The sequence below is a fragment of the Sturnira hondurensis genome, unplaced genomic scaffold, assembly GCF_014824575.4.
Source record: "Sturnira hondurensis isolate 20B ecotype Veracruz unplaced genomic scaffold, ASM1482457v3 Scaffold0007401, whole genome shotgun sequence".
Taxonomy (NCBI): Eukaryota; Metazoa; Chordata; class Mammalia; order Chiroptera; family Phyllostomidae; genus Sturnira; species Sturnira hondurensis.
This window is the reverse complement of record NW_028080032.1, coordinates 3,087,399-3,114,870: the sequence shown is the minus strand read 5'-3', so window position 1 is coordinate 3,114,870 and position 27,472 is coordinate 3,087,399. Positions and strand designations below refer to the sequence as shown.

The 27,472-nt window shown below is 39.4% G+C and overlaps 1 protein-coding gene across 3 annotated transcripts in view; it reads left to right on the top strand.

Moving 5' to 3' along the window:
* Positions 1 to 27,472, top strand: part of PLCB1 (phospholipase C beta 1) — a 665,285-nt gene that overhangs the window by 587,582 nt on the left and 50,231 nt on the right. Inside the window, exons 30-33 of one of the 3 annotated variants that reach the window (XM_037051666.1) lie at positions 159 to 216; positions 1,183 to 1,269; positions 7,213 to 7,330; positions 21,234 to 22,222. In XM_037051666.1, the coding sequence (XP_036907561.1) occupies positions 159 to 216; positions 1,183 to 1,269; positions 7,213 to 7,311 (244 nt within the window). In that variant the 3' untranslated portion in view covers positions 7,312 to 7,330; positions 21,234 to 22,222. Of the gene's footprint in view, positions 1 to 158; positions 217 to 1,182; positions 1,270 to 7,212; positions 7,331 to 21,233; positions 22,223 to 27,472 lie in introns of those variants that run through there. The other 2 variants (XM_037051665.1, XM_037051663.1) reach the window with 2 other exon arrangements.

The following is a 27,472-nucleotide window of genomic DNA, read 5'->3' as shown; positions in this document are numbered from 1 at the left end:
GAACCTGACCTTTGTCCAGAGCTGGTGCATCTCCATACCTGCTCCATAGCAGTAATAAGAATGCTCAGCGTTCTGTAAACTTTCACTCGGGAGTCCCAGACTCTCCTGTTTCTTGATGCCGGATGTGTTCATACAATGATTTATTTATTTTCTTTTAGGGAAAAGACAGAGATGATCCGGTCATACATTCAGGAAGTGGTGCAGTACATCAAGAGGGTATGTTGGTTGTTAAAGATTAAAAGTTCAACCATGTAAATTTGAAGGTCTAATTCAGGAGAGGGGTTCACGAACCAGGCAGTGTCCCATCTTATAAACAGAAAGTTGCTCTGCGGAGTTGTACGAAGTAGGAAGTTTCATAGGCAGAGAGAGGGTGGGAAAAGGAGGTTGAAGAGTGGATTATGACAGGTGAGGTCACCTTCACTTAGGGGAAGGCTGGGTTTTTATCAGGCAGATCACCCTGCTAGGGTTGACATTCCAGACTGGTTTAAAATTTCAGTCCTGGAAGAGGCTGACATAGCAATTAGGTTAAATATTACGTCTTCGTGGGGCTTAGCAGAAGTGACTCAGTTTTGTGCCCGCTGTTTCATTTTACCAGTTCATCCCTATCTCCTTTGCAAACCACGTGTGAATGTTTGACAAGCACACTGTGAGCCTACGGAGGAAAACAAACCTCGTTGCATCAACTGACCACCAGCAACGAGAAGAGCTACTTCACAGAGCAGATACTCCATAACCAATGTTTCTGCAAGTTTAATTGCAAACCTGTATCCAAAAGGCTCACTGAAAGATGGTTGTCAAGAACCACATCCAAGTCAGGAACCTGGAAACATGACATGAATGGAGATTTCCCCAAAATAGCATTAGTTGTCATCAGTGCTAGAAAAGGTGATAGCCTCCAGAGTCCACTATATTTTTTCAAATTAAAAAATTGTTATTATGGAAATTTTCAAATATTAACAAAAACGTAAGAACCGTGTAGTCTGTCGATCACTCGCCCTCATCCCTGTGTCCCCAATCACCCAGCCTCAACACTTCACGGTTCCAGAACCTGTAAGGGCAGATCCTGACCAGGGCATGAAACAATGAAATGTTCGCCACAGGTCTGAACGGCTTGTAATTTTTTCTGGAAACATTCACTTGAACGTTTAGATGCTAGTGACTTCCTTTGTAACTTTCTTATAGTTAGAAGAGGCACAAAGTAAACGGCAAGAAAAACTCGTAGAGAAACACAAGGAGATACGTCAGCAGATCCTGGACGAAAAGCCCAAGGTAAACTGAACTGAATAATAACACACAATAATTTCATTTTCTTTCCATTCAATTAGAATAAGACCTCCCTAGTTCATGTCCTTTGCCCACCATCTCAGATTATATTGCACAAGTGAAATTTAGGTATCTTTTTCAATGATGGTTAAAAATCTTTACAGCCATACTCAACAAGCCTTTATCATCAACTGGTGAGGTTTAAAAACTGCAGATGCCCAGAACCCACCTCTGGAGATCTACTTCTAATTGTTCTGTGGTGTGGATGAAGCATAAGTATGTTTAAAGAACCCTGGCCCCTCTCCCTGACCAAAACAGAATTGAGAGATTAGCTAAACCTTTCAGCTTTAAGTGTATAAGGTAATAGTGTAGTGGCAGACTCTGTCCAGCAGAGGGTGGCCTGTACCAACATCACCGTGGTTTTTATCTTGCAAAATATTCTCATAATGAAGAAAAAAGCAAATATTTCCCTACAATAACACTTTATTGGGGCTTCACTTTAGAATTACTTATGTTTCTATATTGGTCAAAAGCAAAGTATCTATAAGTTAAACATTTTAAGTTGGCGGACAGCATCTCAATTTTAGATCATTCCATCCATTTTGATTTATCAAGGAATATGTTTCTGTTTGTGAAAAATGTGCTTTTTGTTTTTTCTGTTCTTTGACCTTCAGTTTCAAATATCAGCTTTAAAAGTTACTGGTATTTCATGAAAGTACTTTTTAAACCTACAAAGTTCAAAAGTGTTCACTTTGTTTCATTTTATAGTCTATTAATTAATTTACTTCTTATAGATTTTTTGTGGTTAATTCTAAATATATTTTGGGATTATTTCCTCTCCTTTTTTTATATTTATCACCGACGACATTCATTTAATATTTTTGGCTCCTAAAGTTTTACATTGGGCAATACAGATTTCAAGCAGTAATGAAAATCTGAGAATTAATCATTACTAGATATGCTACTAACTTTTATGTTTTTTTCATAAAAAAACATATAATTTAAATATTCTTAACCACCCTTTTGTTTATTATGCATTAGTAAGGTGGAATAAATTTTAACATGATTTTAGAAATTACTGTGCTTTCTATTTAGGATTGATCTTCTAAAAATATTCAAATATTTTGAGCAAAAGATTCAGGTTCAACAAAAATTAAGAAATACCTTAACAATAGTCAGTTCCAGGTGATATATTCAAATATATACATTTTCAATCCATGTTATCTGAATTCAAATTTGTCATTACTTTGTACACTGACATAATATCCTTAGCTTATGGTTGATACCTCATTAGCCAGTTTTTGCATTTCTAAAAAAATCTGCCTTGGAAAATGTTATTCCTACAGAGTCTTATTTTGCTGTTTTGTTTTTGGTCCCCCCAAATGTCAACAATTTTACTCATAGATAAAATGGAATCACAAATATGTTTAAATTGCATAACTGTCAATAAATAACCCTACAAAGATTTTATATTATTCTCTGGGTCAACATGATTCAAAACAACTTTAGCAAGTGTGGAAACACCTTTTAAACACCTTCATTGGATATAACTGAACATCAGAAGAACTAAGAACTACTAGACAATTTATTATTCAGCAACAGCTTTACTGAAAAACCAATGAAAATTGGCTTAAAAATAAAATTCAGTGAGTCACACTACTGGAAGTTCAGAGGTATTGCAGGTAGAGGAATTGTCAGTTGGTGGCTCTACAGCCTCATCAAAATCCAGGTATTTTCATAATGTCCACTATGCCATAGCCACAAGACGACTGTCACAGCTCCATGCACCACAACCCTACATAAAACCACTGAAGGGCAGAAAAAGCAATGCCTTTGTCTTTTATAGGTTGGAGAAAATCTTCCTGAGTCTCCCTAGTCGGCTTCCCCTCCTTGCCTCATATGCCCTTCCCCAATCCAGTGATGTGTAGGAGAGTTTAATTGTTATCATTGGTTTGGAGTAATTAAGGCTCACATAAAAAGGTGAAGGGTATCCAGCTTCTCCTCAGTTCCGTGGTCACCAGGTACTTGAACTTCACTGTTTTCTTATCAAAGAAATAGATAGCAATTGGGTAGATAATTAACAGTGTATGCATGTTTAGAGCCACTTTAAAATTTCTTTCTTGGCCTCTTGGAAAGGGATCTGAAGTGTTCTATGAATTTATAGTAATGATATTGCCTTCAGTTTTTTACTGTAAATAGCAATCAATATGATTTCTCTTTACCTTTCATCCATGAGGTTGTTCTTATGACCATCTTACGGTGTCTGGATTTGAAGGTTGCTCTCGAAGGTTCCACATCAAACTACAGCATTTATTGAGAGGTGTTCTTCAGGGCTTAAGAATGTTGGGCTTTGGAACCATGGCTTTGGTAATAAGAGCAATGACTGTTAGTACTGTAGGACATGGTAGCTAATAAAGGGAAATGACCATGATGAGAAGGCACAATAATAAACACTGGAGTAAAATAATAAGATCAAGTGTAGGCCATGTGGGGAAGGATCAAAGCACAGGACAGCAAACAGAGGGAAATGAAAGGGAGGCAAATGAAAGACCAGGCCAGCGTAGCAGTCAGCACACTCCTAGTTGTTGGACGTGGACCAGAAACAGAATAGCGCTGGCTTCGAAATAATGGCCTTTTCACGTTCAGTTTTGAGATGGCCTTTGAGGCTTGGCATAGATTATGAGGGAAATCAACAAAAGCAGAAAAACAGTAGACAGAGGAACAACTCAAGAAAATGAACCTGACCAACAGTATCCATAAATAAATCAGTTCTATTCAGTCAGAAGAATGGGAAGGCCAGGAGATTTTATGACATTTGGTGATTTTTGAATTGTTTTATCAATGAATGTTGGGCAAGGATATTGAATTGACTGTAGTGGGTAATATGAAAGTCAGTTACAACCTTCTCATAAAGAGGAAAGCAAGCCAAATCTTGCCAGAGTTTACTGAGGGGAATAGAGTCCCTCCTTCAAATAGAAAACAATAATGGCTAATTTTTTGCTTACAGCAAAAATATACACCACATGGCATCATATTTTCCCATTTGTCAGTTTTATCGTATTGTCAAATCTTATCATTTACTCCCTCTTCATCCACTTATTCAGTTCACGTAATAATGTGTTCTATGTTCCTGACCTCCACCTAAACAGGGAAGAAGCTCTTTTCACATCCCTAATTTCTGCTGCCATTTTGAGCTATTCTGAACCCCAATCACAATTTGCGTAAGTTCCCAAGCCTTTGGTAACCAAACGACTCCTTTAAAAGTGAAAAACAAGTATATGACAATTTAACAAGAGAAATGTAAAAGTCCAGTCCTGAAAAATAACAGTTCTAATGTGTCAGGGTGTTTGGCTAGCCTTAGAGCAAGATACAGATGAAGATTAGTTCAGAGTGCACCCCTCTAACCTTTCACTCAACTGTGTACTCATGACATGGAAGGGTCAGCTCAAGTTCCCAGCATTTCTATCATCCCACAACAGGACAGGCATCGGACAGTATGCCTCAATCAAAACCATTTCATTTCCACATGGACCAAGAACTTCTGTCCAGCTGGTCTGTGTTTGGTAGGAGACCAAATTTAGCTAGCCACAATGTGAATGTTTAGTTCAGGGTGTCTCACTTTGTGACACACACCAGGACTTTTTTTGTATGCACCCGTCATTTTGCCAGTACTAATTAGATATTTTATTCCCAATATCTCTCGTTTGTTTTTTAAGTTCTGCTTTGGTATGACAAGGATAGTGAAAATAGTCCAATACACATACCCTAAGGAGCTTTTAAAACAGAAAATATAAAAATGTAATTGATCTAAAGAAACCACCACCTGATTTTACCATGGCTTTGAACATTGTAAGGGGGAGACTGGCCAAAGTCAAACTGAGAAGAATATTCGCCTGTAGAATCCTAGAGAGGAAGGATGTTAGGTGCTTTGGAATATCTGAAGAAGTGGTGTGCAGACGTGGAGAAGAGGCTGTTGTAAAGTACAGGCCCACTGGGCTGAAAGATAAAACACTGAAGAAAGTTTCAGTTCAAACTAGGAAACCTGTTCTAAGAGCAAAATTCACCTTCTCTATTTTCCATGTATTGTGCCTAAGGCCATATTAGTTTAACAAATCTACTACCTGGAGTCCTGCTTCTCCATTTTCTGTCAACAAAAATCAGTTGACACAAGTCTTGTGCACTTATTATTATCATTGGCGGAGAATAGTCTTTGAATTTAACAAAGAGGCCTTGGAATTTGCAGATGAAACCACGGTTCAAATAGTATTTTCATATTTCAGAGTTTTATTGTGATGGAAAAGTGAATAGTTCATGATGTTCCTGATGGTTTGTATGGATTCTTCTTTAGTCACCCTCTGTGGCCCTCAAATGCACATGTGCACACACATTTGTACACACCACTATCAACTGTGCACAATTGGAGAAAAGGCTGGTGTGTTTAATCGGGTTGGCATCAAAATGGATTTTGCCAGAGCTAATTATGCTAGTGTGTGGAGATTCCTGTCTATGAGGAGAGCCGGCAGCATGTACATGTTTTCAGTGACATACAGAGAACATGAAATATATTATGTTCTAGCTTCAGTGTTTCTACCTCCTCCTTTTCTTTGAGTCTTTCATATTATTACAAAAAAAACAGTTATTCTGTTTTGGGAAGTAAATAATGGGATATCGCAATTCTTAGTAGTGTGTCTTTCTTTCAGACGAAACCAAAAACACTCAAACTTGCAAATTATTATAAATCATTTGACACATCTTTATCGTTGTTAATGTGATGACTGCAGTGCACCCACCCTAGGCAAAGCCACCGCCATCTGTCGCCTGGACTTCTAAACAGCCCCCTAACTGGGTTCCTGCTTCCCCCTGTCTGCACTCACAATCTAGTCCCAACGCGGCAGCTGGAGTCATCCTTTTAGAAAATAGTCAGCTCACTCCTCTGTTCCAGACCCTTCTGTAGTTCCAGGCTCTCTCAGAATGAAAGTCTACAAGGTCCAGTGTTATCTGATCTCACTCTGCTGCATCCTCTCTTTGTTTCCTCATTGGCTTCTCCACTCCAGCCATGTTGGGTTACTCGCTCGGCCCCAACAAGCTGGGATACTCCCACTGTGGGCTGTTGTATGGACCGTTTCCTCTGCCCACAATGCTCATCTTCCAAGTGTCTGCTTGGACAACTCCCTTCTGCCTTTCAGGTCTTTGCTGAAATCCAACTTCTCCAAGACACTGTCAGTGACCAACTTACTTAAATTTGCAACCCCCTCCACCACTGTCCCATCCCTGGCATCTCCTCTCCTTTTTATTCTGTCCTATTTTCTGGTTTTCACAGCATTTATTATCTTCTCTTGTTAGGTCATTTATTTCTTCCTTAAGTGTGGGTCCTTCCCCAGTAGAATGTAATCTCCCTGAAGGCAGGGGCTTTGACTATTTTGTTCAGCGATGCTCTCGAGTTCTGGGCACTGGAGAACAATTCCTGGCACATAGTTGGTGCTTAATGCGTAGACTTTGAACAAATGACTTATGTAGAGGGCTAACAAAATTAACTTTGTGTGTGAAAAAGAAATAGTTCTCTGTTTTTGAGAGAGAAAAGCACAGCCATTGAGCCCCGCCTCATCTGGCTGCATTGTTGATGGCTGTCAGGAATTCAGTACAATGTTTTCTCAGGTTTCTTGACAGTAGTAGAATTTTGTGGAGAGTTTCTCAAAAGTGATGCCCGTGACCATCTTTAACATCTAATGCCTGCAGAGAGCAGGGAAGAACTGAGGAGGGTTCAGTGGCCAGTTCCCTTGCAGGTGTGGTGTAGAGTGTTGGATGAGATAAGGGCGCTGGAGGCTTTGAATCTCCGTTCGAGAAGGCACTCCCAGAAAACTCCCAGTTAAATAGTTTGAAACAACAGATGACTTAGAGAGATCAATTTCAATGCCACCAAAATGACAGCCTCCCTTTTTCTTCACACAGGGGGACGGTTCCTCCTCATTCTTGTCGGAAAGTTGCCATGAGGATCCCTCTGTTTCCCCCAACTTTACTCCCCCCAACCCTCAAGCTCTCAAGTGGTGACCACCGTCCTTCCGGCCAGGTAGGACTGGATGGGAGGGGTCGCTTCTGAGAGAAGGGTGGCGCCTGGCCATCCCGTGCACAGGCATCGTGGACTTGCTCCTTTGTTCTTCACCCCACCTTTCTCCACAGTCCCCTCATTTTCCTGCTCCAGTTCCCAGCCACACCCACAAGGCACTTCGCACCTCTGCCTGCCTTCCTCAGGCAAGTATTTCTTCATCATTGTTCTCTCTCTTTAGACCCAAATTCCATTCTTACATATTATCTTCCTCCCCCTTCTTCTCTTTGTCTCTCAAGGTACAAAACTGGCTCCGCTTTTGCCCTTGGTCTTTCTCCCTTACGCTCACACTATTATTTCCACATTTGAAACATGAAGTTTCTACCTCTCACAGCACTGACTTCCCACAACCTTACTATCTTAAACTCCAGAGGGGCTAAATTAGCTTTCAGGGAGTCTTCCTGGCCCATTCCACTCAACTTGTGACACCCTCCTTTTAAAAAAAATCAAACCAAAATCATTGTATTCCCACACGGTTTTTTGAGTTAGAGGATATCTCAGAATTTCTTGATTCTCTGCAATTTAGAGCTCTTAAAAATGCCCAACTAATAGGGATGTTTGTGTCCATGGCTGCTGGTTAGAGCAAAATGAAACTTGAAACTTAGAGAAGACTTGAACTCGCCTCAGGAGACACATCATGAAATCTGTTGTATTTCTTTTGCTAAGAAGAACTGGCCAAACCCATTCTAATGGGTGTGCATATTAGGAGAAAAGAGGCATTGCTCTGGTCATAAAAAAGTAAACTTCTGTTCTGAGGTATTGAAACTAGAGTTTTACAGTGAGGATAACAATGTTTTTGTCTTTAAGCACTTGTTCATCTGTGAAACAGTACAGCTTAGAAATATGTCAAGGAATTAGTGAAAACATCCATTTTACTCTGGAACAAGTGTAAGCTCTTCCTCTTTCTCTGTGTCAGTTGCCACAAACAAAGATTTTTCACACTGTAATGACGACCTGAAGTACCCGGAGATCCAATGAAAATGCAGATTCAGATACAGGAGGCCCGGTGGGGGGGGTTGGGGGGGGCTGAGGTCTGCATTTCTGCTTGACTCCCAGGGGATGCCCTTGTCACTGCATTTCCATGGACCGCATCTGCTCAGCAAGGATCTCCAGTGCACATGTGCCTTTCGGCTGGAAGGACAAGCTTTAATCTGCCTTCGTGGTGCTTTATTGCGTTTAATTTTTTTGGCCTAATCATGAGCCTGATGGTTTGATATCTCTTTATTGTCTATTTCTGACTATGCCAATGGTAAGAGAGAGGCAGAGTGTCATTAGGGAGCAGAGCCATAGCTGAATTCTGTCTGCATCCTCCCAGTGTATCTTGCCCCCTGGGGCCCTTGTGATCAAGCCCACATTGGAAGTTGGGGTGGAGGAGAGAGGAGTGATGTTCATTTCTTCAGGAAGGCATCAGCAAGACCTTGAACATGTCTTCTTCGTTTGGCTATCAATATTTCAGCTCTCTCTTAAATCATCACTTATAAGCATCATTGGATTTTGTTGTTGCACTGGTATCTGTCTTGGTATTTTTGAAAGTTATTTCGAAACATCTACTGTCACAGGTAGAATATTAAATTATCTCAGAGAAGATAAATGACAGTGGAGCTCAGGACACAGGAGTTGGGCATTGTTTTTTGAAATACATGCAATAGGAACATAAATGTTACGTTTTTGCCCTCTGCTCTATCAGGCTTATGATAGCTGGTTCACAACTTGTATTTCCTTCGGAACGGCAACTGAGTTTCCTGCTTAGCAAACATATTTATTTTTAAAAGAGATAGATATTCTCACAATACCTGGATATTTAAAAAATCTTCAATCACGTAGTTTGGTCCCTTTAGCTTCCCACATAGAAAAGGCAACATAAAAATAAACCAATTTCACACTTGTGGGAAAATAGGCCTTATTTCAAAAACAGAAAGAAAAACAGTATTTTATATTTGAAAAAGAACAAAGAGTTCTTCTTTCATAGCAGTATATGAAAAGTACATTTTGTACCAAGTCTAATATTTCCTCAAATGTTTCTTCCTCACCTTAAAAAGCTACATGGATGGACTACAGCTGAAAACAAAACAAACAAATGAACATAATAGAACCAGAGACTTGGAAATAAAGAACAAACTGAAGGTGACCAGAGAGGAGCAGGGAGGGGGAGAAAGGGAGAAAGAAGAGGGAGGGACGAGCAAAGGAACATGGATAGAGGACTCATGGGCGTGTACAATGGGGGTTGACTGTGGGGTGGGGGAGGACGGGGTTGGGGTGAGCAAGCGGAAAAAAGGTGGGACAGTTGTAACTGAATAACAAATTTTTAAATTTTCAATTAAAAACATGAATGTGTTAAAAGACATCATATATTCATCCAAAATTTTTTTTTATTCTAAGCTTGATCCCAAGAATATTCATTGCATAAATACTTGAAATTTCACATTTTCAATTTGTGAATGCAAACCTATTGTTATCAGCTACAGATTAATAGGTGAAGCTGAGCAGGCTAGTCACCTTCCTAACCTGAGTACCTTCTGTTTTTTAAATAAATACTAATTACTATAAAGCAAGATTAAAAACAAACAAAAAGGGGTGTTTGCTCATTTTTGTGTATGTATAAATCTTACATACAGCTCTTACAGAGAGCTGTAGAATGACCAATTTCTAAAAATATGGACACTGGAGCACTGGGAATTATACATTTATGCCAAGAATATTTAAGTGTCTGCTTTATTCTAGGCTCTGCCCATTTCAGCAGGGAGCAAAAAAAAGAGCAAAAACACAGTCCCTGCGTGCTTTAAAATAATAAAGAGCAATTAGAGTCCATAGAACGGCATTTAAAAAGGATTTTCCCTGACACGTAAACAATGAAAACAGTAACGACTAACGTTTCGTGAGCACTCACACTATGTCGTGAAACATCTTCAAAGTACATCACGTCACGCGTATTATCTTATTCCTGCCATTATGCACTTGAGGGAAGAAGGGTTCCAAAGGTTAATATACTTTACTAAGGTGAAATAGAGACGTGCCAAACCTTGAGGACCCCTGTGTCCTTCAGCTTTCTTAGTAAATCCCTGAGGCCATGATTACATACTCCACCTGTCAGGGGGTGATAGCTCTTTCTCACATTTCACAGGTAGGTAAGCTGTAAGGGTACGCCCTCCAGGCCTCAGTATCCTCATTGATAAAAAGGAAAGAATGCCCCAGCCCCTCTGGTGAAGGAATCAGCTCTCTCTGCGTGGTGACGAGGGATAAACTCCAGTCCCATGTACCAAATGCGGTTTTATTTGCGGGTGGCATACTCCAGTCTCTATAATGCCACAGCCAACTCTTGCCAGGGATTTAGCCCCCAAACTGGTCACAACAGCAAGAGGAATTATCATAGGCAAGATGTTTAAACGTCTCAAAACCCCTTTGTTTCCTAACAAATGTCTTAGAGGAAGAGCATCTTCCAGGGCTGGATGGTGGGAAATCTCCAGCCCTGTGGAGACAGCACCTAGCTCTAGGAAGCCATTACTGGCAGCCAGCAGCTCCTGTCGCCGAGAAGCAGGCAGCTGATTTCTGCGTTCCTTGCCTCCGGTGGGGAAGCATAGCCAAGCAGAGAGGGAGACTGTGAGCCCTGGGGTAACCCACGCATATGGGTGAAAATGCTTTCAATGTAACCTTCCCTGTCCATGGCGGCTCTGAAGCATCAGGACTGAGGGCAGATACCCTCGCCTCCTCCCAGTCTTCCATTTCTCCTCCCTCCCTTCCTTTCCACCCACATGCCATCCAGCTTTTACGTGTGGGTGCTGAGTTCAAGACAGACGAAATGGGTTTGCTTCTCTTGAGATCCTTTTCTGTCCCTCATCTCTCCACACTCCCCTCTTAAATCCTTGTCTTCCTCCAGCCCTGGTGCAGCATCCTTCTCAAGTTAAACCCACTTCTCCCACTTGAAAACATGTGGGCTGAATTAGGTAAGAAAGGTGTTAGGGTATGCTTCAGGTACACAGGGTCTCTTTTCTTTTTTTTTGTTGTCAAGCAATTATGTGTATGGTTTCTGTTTACTCATTTAAATATGACTTACTCAGCCTCAGTATTTACCCCTGAGGTTACTAAACCTGAGGGAACATATTGAAAGAGCAATGTCTCCTTTTAGACGGAATTAAGTCTGTCATAGCACAGGAAGGGGCTTCTCCAGAGCACGTGACAGGTGGCCCTGTCCTCCTTTTCCTCTGGAGTCAGAGGGAGGGCATCTGCTTTGGGCTCCGCTATGAAAGATACAATCAAGAAAGGTTTCTGAGATTAGGAACATCTGAATACCCAAACACAGTCGGCCCTTTGTGTGTGTGGTTTCTGCAGCTGAGGAGTCAATGCAGCGCTGATTGAAAATATTAGGAAAACAAAAAGTTAATGTTGTTGATGTGTGCCGTGTAGTTAGACCTACAATGCTTGCACCTGTACTGAAGGTGTACAGACTTTTTTCTTGTCATTATTCCCCAAAGAATACATTTTAACAATTGTTTACAAAGCATTTACCTTGCATTAGGTGTTGTAAGTAATCTAGAGATGATTTAAAATGGATGGGAGGATGTGTGTAGGTTATGTGCAAATACTATGCCGTGTTCTGTAAGGGACTTTCGCATCTGCAGGCTTTGGTATCCATGTGGAAGGGGGTGAGGTCCTCTGGAATCAGTCCCCAGAGGGGATTGTGTATCACTTGGAGCGTGCAGCAAAGAGGCTGTCTGCCGGCAGAGTTGTGTAAGACTGGGTGACCTTTTTATGATCTCCTTTGAGTCCATGAAGAATACGATTAATTAAACTCAGAATTTCGCCACTGAAATAATAGGTATGAGATCCAGAGAATTCAAGGTGTTGGAGGACTCATTAAATAGGGTTGCATAAATATCATGCTGCAAGATTTAATGAGTCCATAGGGTCACTTATAGAACAACAGAGCAGAGATGACCTAGAAAAATAAATTAGAATCGATATTATGCTTCTGAATTAACAACTATAGATTGCTGTATTAACACCTGAGAGATGAAGTCTATAATTATATTTAAAGATGGATGTTGGTGTTCTCATCCCAGGAAAAATGAAAATTGCCCGTTTTTAGTGTTTTACTTGTCAATAATAAAACCAAATGTACAGATGTGTGTTGATTCCTGTGGTCTCCAGGAACCATGAATGCTTTAAGTGACTACAACTAGGTAAATAGTATTTTTCTTTTATTAGTTCAACTAATACTTATTGAATGCCTACTGTATAACAGACACAAGGCTAGGAGCTTAGGAAGCAAAACTACACACACACACACACACACACACACACACACACACACACAGGCAAAAAAAAAACCAGGCTTCCCCCGTACCTCAAATTGCCCACAGCCTAGTGCAGTTCTGTGCAGCAGAACTTTCTGCAGTGAGGGAAATGGTCTGTGTCTGCAGGTCCAGTGCAGCAGCCACTAGCCACAGGTGGTTGTTATGTATTTGAAATGTGGCTGATGCAGCAGAGGAACTGGATTTTTATTTTATTTAAATTTAAGTGTAAATAACCACATGTGGCTAGTGGCTAACAAGTAGGCAGCAAAGGAGGTAGGTAGCATGCTGAATCTCAATTTCTCATGTGTAATTTACCTTTCTAAAAAGAATTTATGTTGGAACAAAACAATGTGATCGTCATTATAACAGAGCCATTTGTGGGGAAGAAGGGCTGACATATTTTTGGTTAAACCAAGGAGAGCTTCTGAGGGGTGGGAACCCTTGACCTATAGACTTGAGCCTTTGTTTATCAAGCAGAGGAGCAAACAGGAAAGAAATTCTCCTGACAATAATGATAAAGCTTGAGGTCCAGTAGCACGTTACTGCTGTGGAATTGCTTGTAATTTCATTATTTACATATTATGTTAGTCTCCTTGGTTTGCCATAGCTAAATATCTCAGACAGGGTAATCTAACTAACAGAAAATTATTTTCTCACAGTTCTGTAGGCTGAAGTCCAAGATCAGGATGCCAGCAGGGTGTGTTTCTGACAGGCCTCTCCCCTAGGCTTGCAGGTGGTGCTTTCTTGCTGTGTCCTCACATGACCTTGACCTGCAGTTGGCACAGAGAAAGAGAGAAAGCTCTGGTGTCCCTTCTTCTCCTTATAAGGACACCAGTTCTGTAAGATTAGGGTCTTCAACATATGAATTTTGAGGGGACATAATTCAGTCTATAAACCATGTCATTCGATAATCAAATATCTTTTGCCTTTTTTAAAATTTCTTAGATGAGAAGATTCATATGCATCTCACGCCCAGTTTACACAAATGTACAGAAAACGATCATCTATGGATCTGGCATGTGGTTATTTTAATCACTGCTCTTGATTTACCTGTTGATAGACAACATTGAGTTATAGAACATTAGCAAGTATAAAACCACCTACAGCAAAGTGTTCACCTTTGAAAACTCAAATGTAATTAAATACTGCTTAAGCAAATTTTAACATTAATGTTTTTTATTCTTTGAGGAGAAACCAATGGTGAGCGGTAGCTGGTCATACTGTCTCACAGGGACTCATTTTTTAATATCTTTCAGGGATTCTGTGACCCAGCAGTTAGACACAGCTCTTATTAAAAAGTAAACTATGTAGATTCACAATTAAACAAATTATATTAAAAACGAAGATACCAAATACCCAAAACTCACCCCTTGCTGATTATCTACGACATTACTGTATTGCCTGGGCTCTCGGTAGTCTACGACGGTGGTGTCTGCATGGCCACAAACGGGGTGCTGCTGTGCACCTCTCCCTCACCCTTCGTGGGACGTGGTCACTTTGCGAGTGGCCATTGGCCATCGTGGGGATATTTACACCACGGCAACCAGCAAACACTGTGAGGCTCTTTTCTGCCCGAGGAGAACCACCTATTAAGTATTTATTAGCCCAAACCTTACTGTTTTATGGCATAGGGCTTCCCTAGTATTAATGCAGAGTTCCCATTACAGCTTACCACAGTTGAAAACATCTCATCCTTTATAAACAAAACAAAACTTTCTGTTGAAAAGTGATGTTTAACTTTTTTAAGCCTTTTATTCTATGTTTCCTGAACAAGAAAGATGCCATGCCACCTTGCTCTCCTGGAAACTCTCAGGCCCTGCATGTAAAATACTTCAGAGGCAAGAAACGCTCCCCCCACCCCTGAAACAAAACCTAGCACGACAACATTTTCCTAACCCACTCAGCAATTTCTACCTGAAAACTGCTTCAGCTGGAACATAATATCCCTCTCACTGCTAATACTACCCTCAGCTAATACTAAGGTGACACTGAACATTTTAAGTGACAATAAATGAACTGGAATAGAAAAAATGCAGGGGTAAATAACAGCTTTCAGATTACGTTTTATTCTCTGCATAAAACATTTCTTTCCAACTGTGCCCCTTTATATCACTTCCAAAGGTGTAAAGGAGGTGGTCGGACATTGGAAATGAAATGCCATTTGGCAGAGTTCACATTTTACCTTTAATAAAAAGTACAATTAAATCATGCCTGTGGCCTCTACCATCTGAAACCCAGGAAGTTAGAGTGACTTGTCTATGGTCAAGGTGTGAGGCTGGTATGGTGTGAGGCTGGTATGAGAGTGATTTTAGAAGAAGAAATTTCTATAAGTAAAAAACTTCAATGATTAGAAGTTTTTACTCTTTCTTCAGATATAACTTACATGCCCAAAATTTTGAAAATTATGACTCTAGGTTGAACTTAAGCATAGGATGGATAAAATGGTTGGCATATAGAGGGAAAAAGAAGAGGGTCCCAGGGCTTATTTTCAGATAATTCTTAATTTTAAGAGGCCTGATAGAGGATTAAAAGCCTGAAAAAGAAAAGGGTCAACCTGTGAGGTGGGAGGAAAACCATAAATTCCAGAAAAGTCAAAAGAAAAAAAAATCACCAGTATGAAGGGAGTGACCCATAGTGTCTGCAGTGACTGGGTGGTGCAGAAAAGTGACCAGGAGGTCATCGGTGCCTGACTTTCGTGACCAAAAGGTCATTGGTGCCCTTGGTATTCGTGACGTGTCAGTGGAGGGGTAGACGTAGGAACCAGATAAGAGTGGAATGAACAGGAGGTGAGAGGAACAGGCTCTTCAAACATTTAGACTTGAAGGGGAGCTGGAATTTGGGATAGTAATGGGGCCCATGGGGAATAACGAGAAATCCATTTGAGAAGAGATGAATGAGAGCACTTCTCGCTTATGGCCCCGTCTAGGTCATCGTGAGATTATCATATAAGATGACTGCCACTGAAGAATAGGGAAAGATGGCTTTCACTGTGAATGGTTGGCAGAATTGCATTTTCCTGTGATGAATCAAGGTTCAATGGAAGAGCAATATCTTAATGAGTGTGCAGCATAAACCATCAATGATGAAGGGTTTCCTTAGACACTGTGTAAACGTTAAGCTGGTTTCTCTTGCTATTTATATTTAGTACATTAACAATAACACTCACACAACATGCACCATGAACTGCAGAGCTTATTCAGGAACGCCCGGTCTGCGTGGCCACGGCGCGAAAGCATCTACCAACTAAAAGGCCTCCACATTTATCATCCAGTAATTAGATATCACTCTGCCTTGGACAGCAGTGAAACGGTTTTGCACATAATAAAGGGAAATGTTTTCTTTTCCCTTTAAAAGTATCCTCCTCCCTTCTCTGGCCCCCCCAGGCTGGGTCACGACTCCAGGAAAGGGAAGCATGGGACTCCCTAAGGGAGAAGATCCTTATTAGTGAGGCGGAAATCTTGGAAAATGGAGATTTCAAGAGAAGAAGGTATTTTTCCAAATTCCTTTTGCTTCTTTTACCACAGAAGCCAGATCTGAGAGGCTAGAGGTTTATTACACACAATCAACAATGAGAGAACTTGAGATATGGCCATAGAGGAAGAGGGAAACCCCCTCTGCCAATCCCAGGAAATGTGGGAATAAGAAGGGGAGAGGGAATGGAGCCTAAAATGAGATTTGCATGCCATTCTCTGGCTTCTACTCTTCCTCGGGCCCAAATCTGGAAGCTTCCGAACAGGGTTCCTGGCTCCCTGTATCATGTGAGACTTGGAAGGACAGGAAAGTGCCTGTGTGCCACAGGGATAGGAAATGGTAGGTGCTAGGGGTCTGGTGGGAACCTAAGAAGAAAACAAAGGAGCTCCGTCTGGTCAAGAGGAACAGACCAGGCACTCAAACAGTGGCTGCAGTCCAGTCACCCCAAGTGGCCAGCAGCCGCTTCATAGCAGAGACCTGTGAGGATACGGAGGGAAGCCTTGTCAGTCTTAGCCTACTGTCCTCTCTTCTCCCACTTTGAAGACACACTGAGGTCTGTAATTGACTCAGCCACCATTTGCGGCAGCTAAAACTGGGAAGGACATCCTTGAAAGACTGAACTTTACCCAAAGGGAGTGACTCATGCAAGAAACTTTTAAAATCAGTACTGGAGGATGTGGAATTTTAAAGCAACTTAAGGAAATAGTGTTTTTCCTTTAATAGTTAGAAAGGCTAGGACAACTTCCCTTCCTGTCATTGGAAATGCAACCCCAACACCTCCAGGGCGAGTGGTTTGGGGAAGTGTTTCTGCTGTGGCTTATATGACAACCCTTTCGGGGGCAGGCAGCTCAGGGCTGGCTGTGGCAGGCAGTGCCAGCCACTCAGAGTCAATTGAAAGGGAATGGGTCACCAGGGAGTTTTCTAACCTGATTGCAGGTTTCCTGGACACCGTGTCCTCTCCTGACCCAACACCTGCTGTGACAGAGAGATGTTTGTAATGAGATGAATAACAAACAGTTTTGTAAAGGTTGGGTCACAGGGAACAAAAGGCACACTCACTTAGGTGGAACCAGCCTTTTCCTGTTTTCTCTTAGAATTTTTCTAACAAAGGTTGTGTCAAAGCCTTTAAACTCACATTTAAGAAAAAGAAACACTTGCTGTTTCACGGCTGAAGTTTATGCTCAATTCTGCTGAGCTATCACCAGAATTTGTTTTGTGTTTTTTTTTAATGTCTGTCTTATATGTAAAGGCTCAGGATATGCTTATGTTACGATCAGTTCTAAAATAAAATATTCCCAACAGACAAACTAATTGGACTGGCTGTTGACAGCACTTTGCTCGTGATGTTTCCATAGATTTAGCCTATGGAAGTATTCACGGGTGAAATGTATGCTCCTGTGGGTGGAGTCAGCAAAGCTCCGTGTGATCTGCAGGTCCTCTCTCTGCCCCGATATGACCGTCAGAACTGGGGCTCAGCTGGGCATTTTAGAATTTTTTTTCTTTTCCTTCAAACTTTCTGCCTAAATATATTTTTGCCATGTTGGTCCATTTAAACATAGTCATTTACATCTCTACTATTCCTCCATTTTTAAGTCTTCCTGTCAAATTAAAATGTGAAAAATACTAGTAGGTGAGATTTTATAAGAGCCCACGATGACGGGTAAAGACACCTAGAGTGGCCATCACTGCCACTGTTTTGTCCAGGATCCAGGCCTTGAACAACATTCTATCTAAAAATTAAAGCTAAGTTAGTTAGAAAACATAGAGATTACATACTGAGAAATATTTTATCACCTAGATTTCTAATCTTGGAATTATGGTACTCACTTATCAAATAGAATGGAAAATTGGTTAGTTTTTTTAAAAAACTAACAGTGGTAGATTTGAAAGTAGCACTACATTCCTCTGTCTGCCCATCCATCCATCAACCCATCCATGATACACACTTGCCTTAGAATGTGTGTATATGAAGCCAGTGGTGGTTCTTAATAGCGTAGTGTTAGTAAAACTATCAGAATGCAATATAGATGTTACCAGAGAAGGGACCTGGCTCTGAGCTGGTCTTTTCAGGGCCAGCCTGTAGTGTGTGGGTCCTTCGTGTAGGAAAGATTTTACAACACGAGTCCAGGTGACTATGAGGGTGTGTTTATTAAAGCTGGGGGCAGTAAGACAAGAAAGGGCTTAGCACGGAGGAAGCAATGGAAGCCCTGACTGGTGTGACTCAGTTGGTTGAGTGTCCTCCCATTCAGGGCACATGCCTAGAATCGGGTTCAGTCCCACTCAAGGCACTTACAGGAGGCAATGGACCAATGTTTCTCTGTCACATCAGCGTCTCTCTCCTCTTCCTCTCTCCCTTCCCTTCTCTTCTCTCTAAAAATAAATAAATCTAAAAAAAAGAAGGAGAAGGACAATAAGAAGCAACAAGACAGCCTAGTGTGGGCTGCTTTGGCTCACTGGGAAGTCATGAAAGGGGCCATGGGAATAGGTTTGGGGGTTAGCATAGAATGAGCTGACACTGCCCATCACTCCCCTGGTTGTCAGTCTCATGGGGTCCCTTAGAGTTTGGGAGATGTGTGCCTGTGGTGGCAAAAGAGAGGAAAGAAGAGGGGAAGGGAATGGCATGGTCTGCTCCTCAGAAGGAGGGTATGTGCTGGGTCCTTTACTTGGGGTTTTTATCTCTCCCTTGTAGGTGAGAATCTTAGAGGACATCTCAGGGCAGGGTTCAGCTGGATATTCATCAGTTTTCCAGGTGTGCCCTGGCATAGTTGTGGTCTCCATTGATTGGTCAGGGGCAGGGCAGTGGGTTTTTAGTCATGGCAGCTGGTCCTGGTGTTGCCCACCTGGTTTTACTCGTTTTCTGGACCTGGAGCTGAAATACAGCTGAGGCCTGGGTGTTATCTCTAGGGAGGTGACCTTCTGTATCTGGCTGTAAATTATTCAGCCAATTTGTTCAGCCCTCTGGCTCAGTTTCCATGCTCCACTTGTCCTATCTGGCCTATCTGGCTTTCTGGCCTATCTCATAGGGAGGGGGACCCCTGAATAGACTTTTGTACTCTTTGAATTTTGTACCACGCACATTACCTGTCCCTTAAATTTGTTAATCCATTGATTTGGGGGCAAAACACATGTAGATATCATTAGGCACAACCTTATACCATGACACTAGCAAACAGATTCCCAAGCAAGCACACGACCCCAGTGTCTTGTTGAACAGCTACCTCCACACCAGCTACTCAAGTAGCTTGTCCATTATATTAATTCAGTCCCCTTTGATTCCAAATCACATGCCTTCCTTCTCTGTTGTGCACAGGGCAAGAAAATGTAATTTCCATTCTATTGCATTGTTTTGTTCCAGTCCTTTGTTTTCAGCTACTATTAATTTATACACAAGTAAAAAGGGGAGGAAAGCATATTAATTGACAAATTGATTCCATAACCCAGAGGGTTTCGTGTTCATGACTTTCACTGTCCAGGAATGGCATTTTCCCAGATTTATTTTTTCTTACTCACTAGAGGATTTCCCCCCTAGATTTCTGACATCTCATGTTCAGACTAGTTAGTGCCTTGGTCTGCTGTTTGCATTAGTCACACACAAATGTGTTGATGGGCCAGGAACATGTTAAAGTTATAATCATCAAACATGGGATAAAATAGCTATTACCAATCAGGGCAAACTAAAATAGAGAACTTTTTAGAATTACATAGACAATAAGAGATGAAAAGGGTTTTAAAATATGCCAAGTTGACACCTTCATTTGGCAAATGTGGAAAGAGGCCAGAGAGAAACCCTTACAGGTAGTAGTAGGACCAGGCCAGACACTGAGTCTGCAGCCCTCTTATTTGGTTCTCCCAGTCTCACCCTCAACCACCCTCTTCTCCCAACATATTCCATATTAGTGAATTACAGTGCAACCAATGGGAGGAAATTACCATTAACTATTTGAATATTAAAAAACTATCTGCTGATTATAAGACAATTGAAAACACAGAACTGAAAAGAATTTCATTAGGCACTAGATGCAATTTAAATTTTAAATATGGACAGCAGTAATATCTCTCTCTCATATGTTCATCTTTAAATATATAAAATATATGTGCATATGATATATCTACATATATTGTATATAATGTAAAACATAGAAACCATAAAATATAGAACACATATTTATATAAACTGTGTATGAATATTCTTAAGGAGTCTTGTTTCTGTGGGACAGATTCCTGAAGTGGTATCTAAATGGTTTCTCATAAAATAATAGAGAATAAAAAGAGTCAATGAGTATGAAAGAGGAGATAACTGTATATAGAACATCAATATATAATTAGAAGGCAGAAGGCAAATGGATCTGATTTTGCAGAAAAAATAAAGGACAAAGCTAAGTGCCCAGGGCACTGAACTCCAACCCAGAGGGACTAGAAAGAGAAAACCATATATCAAAAATATATGATAGGAAATCTTTTCACAACCAAAGAGCATTTAATACCAGGCCCAGCAACAGGAGAAAAATGAGCCACAGTAAGGCCCAAAGCTCGGCACATTGCAAACAAAGCATAATGCCTAAACATTTCTACAGAAAAAGTTATAGGTCACAAATTGAAAGTCAGAATGGGGTCTGGCTTCTCTACAGAAAGTCTGGAAGTTTGAAGAGAGTGAGGCCAAGTCTTCACAATTATCAAATGGAGAGTTGTACATCTAGACTATTAAGAGAGTAGACCTCAAAAACATGGTAGTCACACAAAATACCATGCTACCTATATATTTTTCTAAAATTCAAAACAAATTTTCTGCCTCTGTCTGTTTTTTGTGCATGGATATGAATATAAATAAGAATAAAGAAATTCTGGGGGTTTTAACCATTGGTTTACTTTATGGAAGGGTTAGGATCGGGGAGGTAGTCACAAGGTTCTTTACCCTTTGTGTGTTTCCGTGTGTTTCTGGAAATAATGTATTTATATATTATCTGGGTGATCAAAAACTTTTTAATTTTAAAGTAAAGGATTCTATTACTGCTGTTAGTTTTAAATGGGAGATTGCTTGAAATTTTAAGCTTTTCTTTAACTGTTCATCTGAATCTAATTCTTTGAGTTGCCTTCTTTCCCTCTAGCTTAAAAAAAGTATCAATTTCAGGCTCAGAGGAGCCATCATGGTTCCTTGATATTATCGCACCTCTGTTAATGAGCCTTCAAACTTGATTGGGTTTTAGTAGAATGACCGATTCTGAAGCAACCATGATGTTACCTGTTTTAGTCAGCTATATAAAAACTCACTCTGTTGCTGATGTGATCTGAGATACAAAAACATCAAAAAGAAAACTGGAGAAACCTGAGTTTCCAATTAAAAATCCTCTGTAACTTCGAAAATATGGTTAAGTGCATCAATAAATGGAAACAAAAGAAGGAATGCTCAAAGGACAAGGCTGAAGTGAAAGCAGGTACCCAGAGAGGTAGACAGAAATGTAAAACTGTCTTTCACCTTGAAGTATCTACCAAGTTCACATTGAGCTGAGATTCTTTTTATGATGTGTGGGTAGGGAGGAAACCGGAAATAAAGCCAAAGTGAGGAGTCTAATGAGAGACCCCAACATAAACCTGAGACTGCAAAGGGCCACAAAACTTCAGTATGCATGAATTTAAAAATAAACCTATTTCTCAAGGAACTACAAGAAATTGTTGGTATCAAAACTTGCTGGTTGAATAGAAGAAGAAAACATTCTTCTTGAGAATTTATGATCACAAGCTGTCTGCCTTTATGTGAGTTTGGAGCCTGAATTCACACCACCCAACACACTCAGGATTTAGTTTAAATGTTTCTCAGCCTGGAAATCCTCTAGGCTCCTGACAGAATTCATCAGTTAGTCTATGAAAGAGCACATATTCAAACCAGCCTTTAAAGTATTACTACAGTTAAAGTTCCAAGAGATATCAGTTCAGCAAAGCAATTGCAACTATTATAAAAATGACTCTGAGTAAAATTCAGGAGAAACAAAAGACAGCAGAATAAGCCCTATAAAAAGTTAATATTTAGAAATTATGAGAAACATAATCTTAAACAAGTACTTTGAAGACTGACAATATGAATAAAGAGAAATTGGTTTTTAAAAATGGTAAAGTATGTTTGAAAAGAAATCAATTTCCTATAAACAAAAATATATTTAAAATTCAATGTCTCATTTTAGCCATACAGAGAGAATTATTAAATTCTAAATATTAGAATTTAATATTAGAGTTCTATAATATTATCCAGAATATAGCAGAATATAAAGAGATGGGGGGAAATGGTGTGGAGATTAAGGAACATGGAGGATAGAGTGAGAAGAGGAGGTGAGTGAGTGTAAGGACAGGAGAGTATTTGAAGAGATGTGTTAGAACTGATGAAAGACACCACTGTCTGGAGTTAGAAATTCCAAGCAAGATATGTTTTAAACAATTCCATATCTAGATACATCATATGGAAATTTCAGAAGACCAATGACAAAGCAAATATCTTAAGAGCAACTAAAGAGACATTACGTTTAGAGAAATGACAATTAAATAGAAAATTGATTTATCAGCAACAACAATAGAAGCAAGAAGACAATGGGATTGTATCTTCAATGTAGTGAAGGAATGTATTTGCCAATCTAGAGTTTTATGCCCAGAGAAGGCATTATGTACAACTGAAAGCAATAAAAACATTTTCAGCTCAGCCCAGAATGACAAAGGATAATGGAGGGGAGTGAATGTTGCACCAGGCAGGGCTGAATGTTTGTGGCCAGCAGATCTTCACTAAAGGGAGTACTAATCTGCTTGCTAGTCAGAGGAAGTCTAAGCGAACACCAAAGAACATTATAAATAGGTGCATATAGCTAAATGAGCATCAACTGCATGGAATACTAATGTTTTGTGGGGTTAAATTAGAACTAAAAATAAAACAATATCATATTCAAGAAGAGATTTTTAGTATTAAAGTGTTGTAAGTCCTCGTGTCAGGAAGAGGGTAAAAAATATTGATTAACCCTAGGATGAAAAATATTGAAATAATTTAGTGCCACTAAAATAATAAAAAGAGTATATAACTTCATATGTTTCCAAGGGAAAAATATGAGACTGGCAAAAGTAATCCAAGGGAAAGCAAGAAAAAAATGGACACAAAATAAGATGAAAAATGAATCCATTAGTATGAAAACTAAAAGCATATTTAAAAATTTTTGTTTGTAAATAACAAAGATTGCCTTATTACAAAATTCAGCCACATGCCACTTAATAAGGGTATGTCTGAAGCATAAGAATTTAGAAAAGGAAAAGAAAAAATATGCTATGCAAACCATACCAAAGTAATTCTGCTTTAGCGATGTTCATATCAAATAAATAGACTTTAAAGCCAAAACAGAGAGCTGCTGTATAATGATATGCTGTTCAGTTCTCAAAGAGGGCATAACAATTTTAAATCTGTGTGCATATAATAATGTACTATCACAATATATAAAGCAAAAATATTTATATTGACAATACTTAATCTACCACTCTCACAGAATATATTCACACTTCTTCAATAATCAATACATAAAATAGATTCCTCAAAAAAATATCAGCAAGGTATAGAAGACTTGGATAAGACAACATAACTTTACTAATGAGAGTATGTACCTATGTGTGTACATGTGTTTATCTGTTTGTATATAGCAAAACAAAAGCAACTCTAAGGCAAACCTTATAATTAGCTTTGGCCAGTGTGGCTCAGTGGATTGAGCGCCTACGTGCAAATCAAAGGGTCTCTGGTTTGATTCCCAGTCAGGGCATGTGCTTGGGTTGCAGGCCAGGTCCCCAGTTGGGGTGTGCAAGAGGCAACCACACATTGATGTTTCTCTCCCTTTCTTTCTCTCTCTCTTCCTTTCTCCCTAAAAATAAATAAGTAAAATCTTAAAAAAGAAAAACCTTATAGTTAAAAAATTCCCATCAGACAAAGATGCTCACTCTTATTCCCTCTTATCTAACAGAAAAAGTTATAACATTGAGCTGTTAAGCAAAGAAAAATACAGCTTTCAAATGATATAAATCTATATTCAAAAGGATTTTTAGTTAAATTATTTTAATTAAGAAGAGCTTTACAAATTTACTAAATATGAAATCAATACAAAAATTGGGAAAATGCAGACAACTATAATTAAACAACAATAAAATAATATTAAAAAAGAAGTTAATACAAAAATTAACTTCACCTCTATAAATAAGCAATAGGCAGGTAGCATATCTTTAAAGTTTATAACATCACAGCAGATATACTGTATACAATAAAAACTTTAGTAATATATATGAAAGATTATGGTCAAACAGATAACATTCTATTGAAAAATATCAATGAAGGTCTATTATAATGTGCTAATGAATTAGAAGAGCCAATAGCATAAAATTAAGTTTTCCCAAATTGATCTAGAGATTAAATGCTCTGCTCCAAACCCTCAACATTTGTAGAATTTGACAAGCTGATTCCATAACTTATGTAGAGAAGCAGAAGCTCACAAATTGCTGAGATACTCCTGAAGTAGAGCAAAGGCATCACATATCAAAAATCACTATGAAAGTATAGTAATTAAGGTATCGGTGGAATACTGGTAAATTGGACATTGGCACAAATAGGTGGCTCCTAAAGAAATGCATACACATGTAGAAACTTGATTTATAATAAAGTTTCTCCAGAAATTAATGGAGAAACTCAAGCTTTTTGATAAATATTGACAGAACAATTGGTTATCAATACAAAAAAATTAAAGTGGATCTCTACTTCACATGATACACAAAAATCAAGTCCAAGTGTTCTAAGACTTAAATGTGAGCCCTTGCCAGTATGGTTTAGTTGTTTGGGCATCAATATACCAAGCAAAAGGTCTTGGGTTGGTTCTCCTATCAGGTCACATGCCTGGATTGTAGGTTTGGTCCCCGGTTAGGGCTCATATGAAATGCAACCCATCAATGTTTCTCTCTCACATCGATGTTTTTTACCTTCTCTTTCTCGCTCCCCTTCCCTCTCTCTAAAAATAAATAAATAAAATATTTTAAAAAGACTTAAAAGTGAAGCATAAGCTTATAAATCTTTAAAATAATATAGAGTACTTTTGTGAATTTAGAAAAGAGAAGGGTTTCTTTAACAGTATTAAAAAGAATAAAACATGAAAGGAAATATGAATACGTTGGTCTAAAATATACTGTTTATCAAAATACACTTTAAAGAAAATGAAAAGATATAACTGCTATACATATAGCCTACCAAAATTAGTATTTTAAAATATATAAAATTCCTTCAGATTAAGAAAAAGACAAACAATAGAAAAATACGTAACAACTTAATTAGATGGTTCTTATATGGAGAAGCACAAATGGTCAATAACATAAATAGGTTCAACTACCTTAGTAATCAGGCAAATGCACATTTAAACCATAATGTTATATTATTATACATCATCAGAATGGCAAATTTCTATGTTTGATTATATCAAGTGATTAGAAAGCACATGATGCATATTGGACAATTGTAAACTGCTGGCGGGAGTGTAAATTGGTATAAACACCCTGGAGAACAACTTGCCATTATCTAGTAAAGTTGAAAATGTTCCCCAGGACCAGATATTTCTGGCCAAGGTTAAAACTCCCTAGAGAAATTCTTGAATATGTGCATCTGGAAAACTGTGCAAAAATGTTCGTAGCAATACTCTTTATACCAGCAAAAAAATTAATAAAAAGGAAATAACTCAGCTATACTTCAGTGGTACAGTGAATGAACTTTAGTATGTACATACAAAAGAATGTTACAAGGAACTAAATAGATATGACATGGGGTTGAATTTCAGCAGGAACTAGTATAAAGGACACATGGACAAAAACTAAGGGGGGTGTAAATGGGAGGGAGGTGGGGAGCACTGGCGGGGTGGGCTGGGATGGGAGGAAAAGACAGGATACTGTACTTGAACAACAATTAAATACATTTAAAAATAAATAAATAAATTTCAGCAGGAGAATCACAATTACAGATTCAAATTCTGTAAGTTTAAAAGCCTGCAAAGTGGATCAATATATTGTTTAGGAATACAGCATAATAAACTATCACTTTTTAAAGTATTTTTATTTATCTATTTATTTTTAGAGAGAGGGGGACGGAGGGAGAAATAGAAGGAGGGAAACATTGAAGTAAGAGAGAAACATTGATGGGTTGCCTCTTGTATGTGCCCTGGCCGGGCACCAAACCTCATCCCAGGCATGTGACCTGACCAGGAATAGAACTGGACATTTTTAGCTTTGCAGATGACCCCCAACCAACTGAGGCAAACTATTAATTTTTTAAAGATTTTATTTGTTTATCTTTAGAGGGGAAAGGAAGGAGATAGGGAGAGAAATATCCATATAGGATTGCCTCTCTTGTGTCACCTGCTGGGAACCGGCCTGCAGCCCAGGCATGTGCCCTGACTGGGATTCGAACCACGTTACTCTGGTTCGCAGGCCCGCACTCAATCCACTGAGCCAAATTATTAGTTTTTAAGTGTGGTAATGATAAACCAAAAAATGAAGACTGCCATTTCCTTTGAGGAATCAGGCAGAAGATGAAACCAAGGAGAGATATAATGGGAACTTGAAGCCACGATGGTGATTCGTAAACTGGTCAGTGGGTGTTTATTGCTTCACTTTATGAATATTTCTCTCTCTTTAATATCTATTCAATATTTAAGAAACATGATTTTTTTTAAAAAGGAGAAGAAAGTGAGTGGTCATGTTTGATGGGTTAATCATGATTTTTACAGATGTAGTATTTTCATATGTCAGCATCTTTAATATTTTTCATGATGTTGAATGACTCACCATAATTACATATAGAAAGCAGAAAATAAACTCCTTGTGATCAAACCACTGGCTTGCTTAAACCCTCTGCAGGCTTATCAGAAGATGTAGAGCCAAGTCCTCCTTCTCAGCAGGTTTCTGTATGGCCCTTGAGGCCTCTCCCGCCTGCCAACCCCGCCTTGTGTACTATGCTCCAGCTGTTCTGAGCCTACCAAGGATCCCTCCAGATTTCCCTGTGACTGGTTCCTTTTCTTCAGTCCTCTGTTCAAATACTGTCTGCACATGGAGACTTTCTGACTACTGAACAGGCTCTATCTCCTTTCTCTGATTTACTTGTGGCTCTTCACTCTCAAACATCCTATTCATGAGGTTATTTGTTTATTGCCTGTCTCATCCCCACACAGGACCCACATCTCTCTTTCAATATTGCCCCAAGCTTTTGGCATACACATACTCAGTTGAAATTTATGCAATAAATTAATATGTTTTGCCTAATATTTGGGCAATAGAAAGGATGGGTAGATGAATAGATAGATGG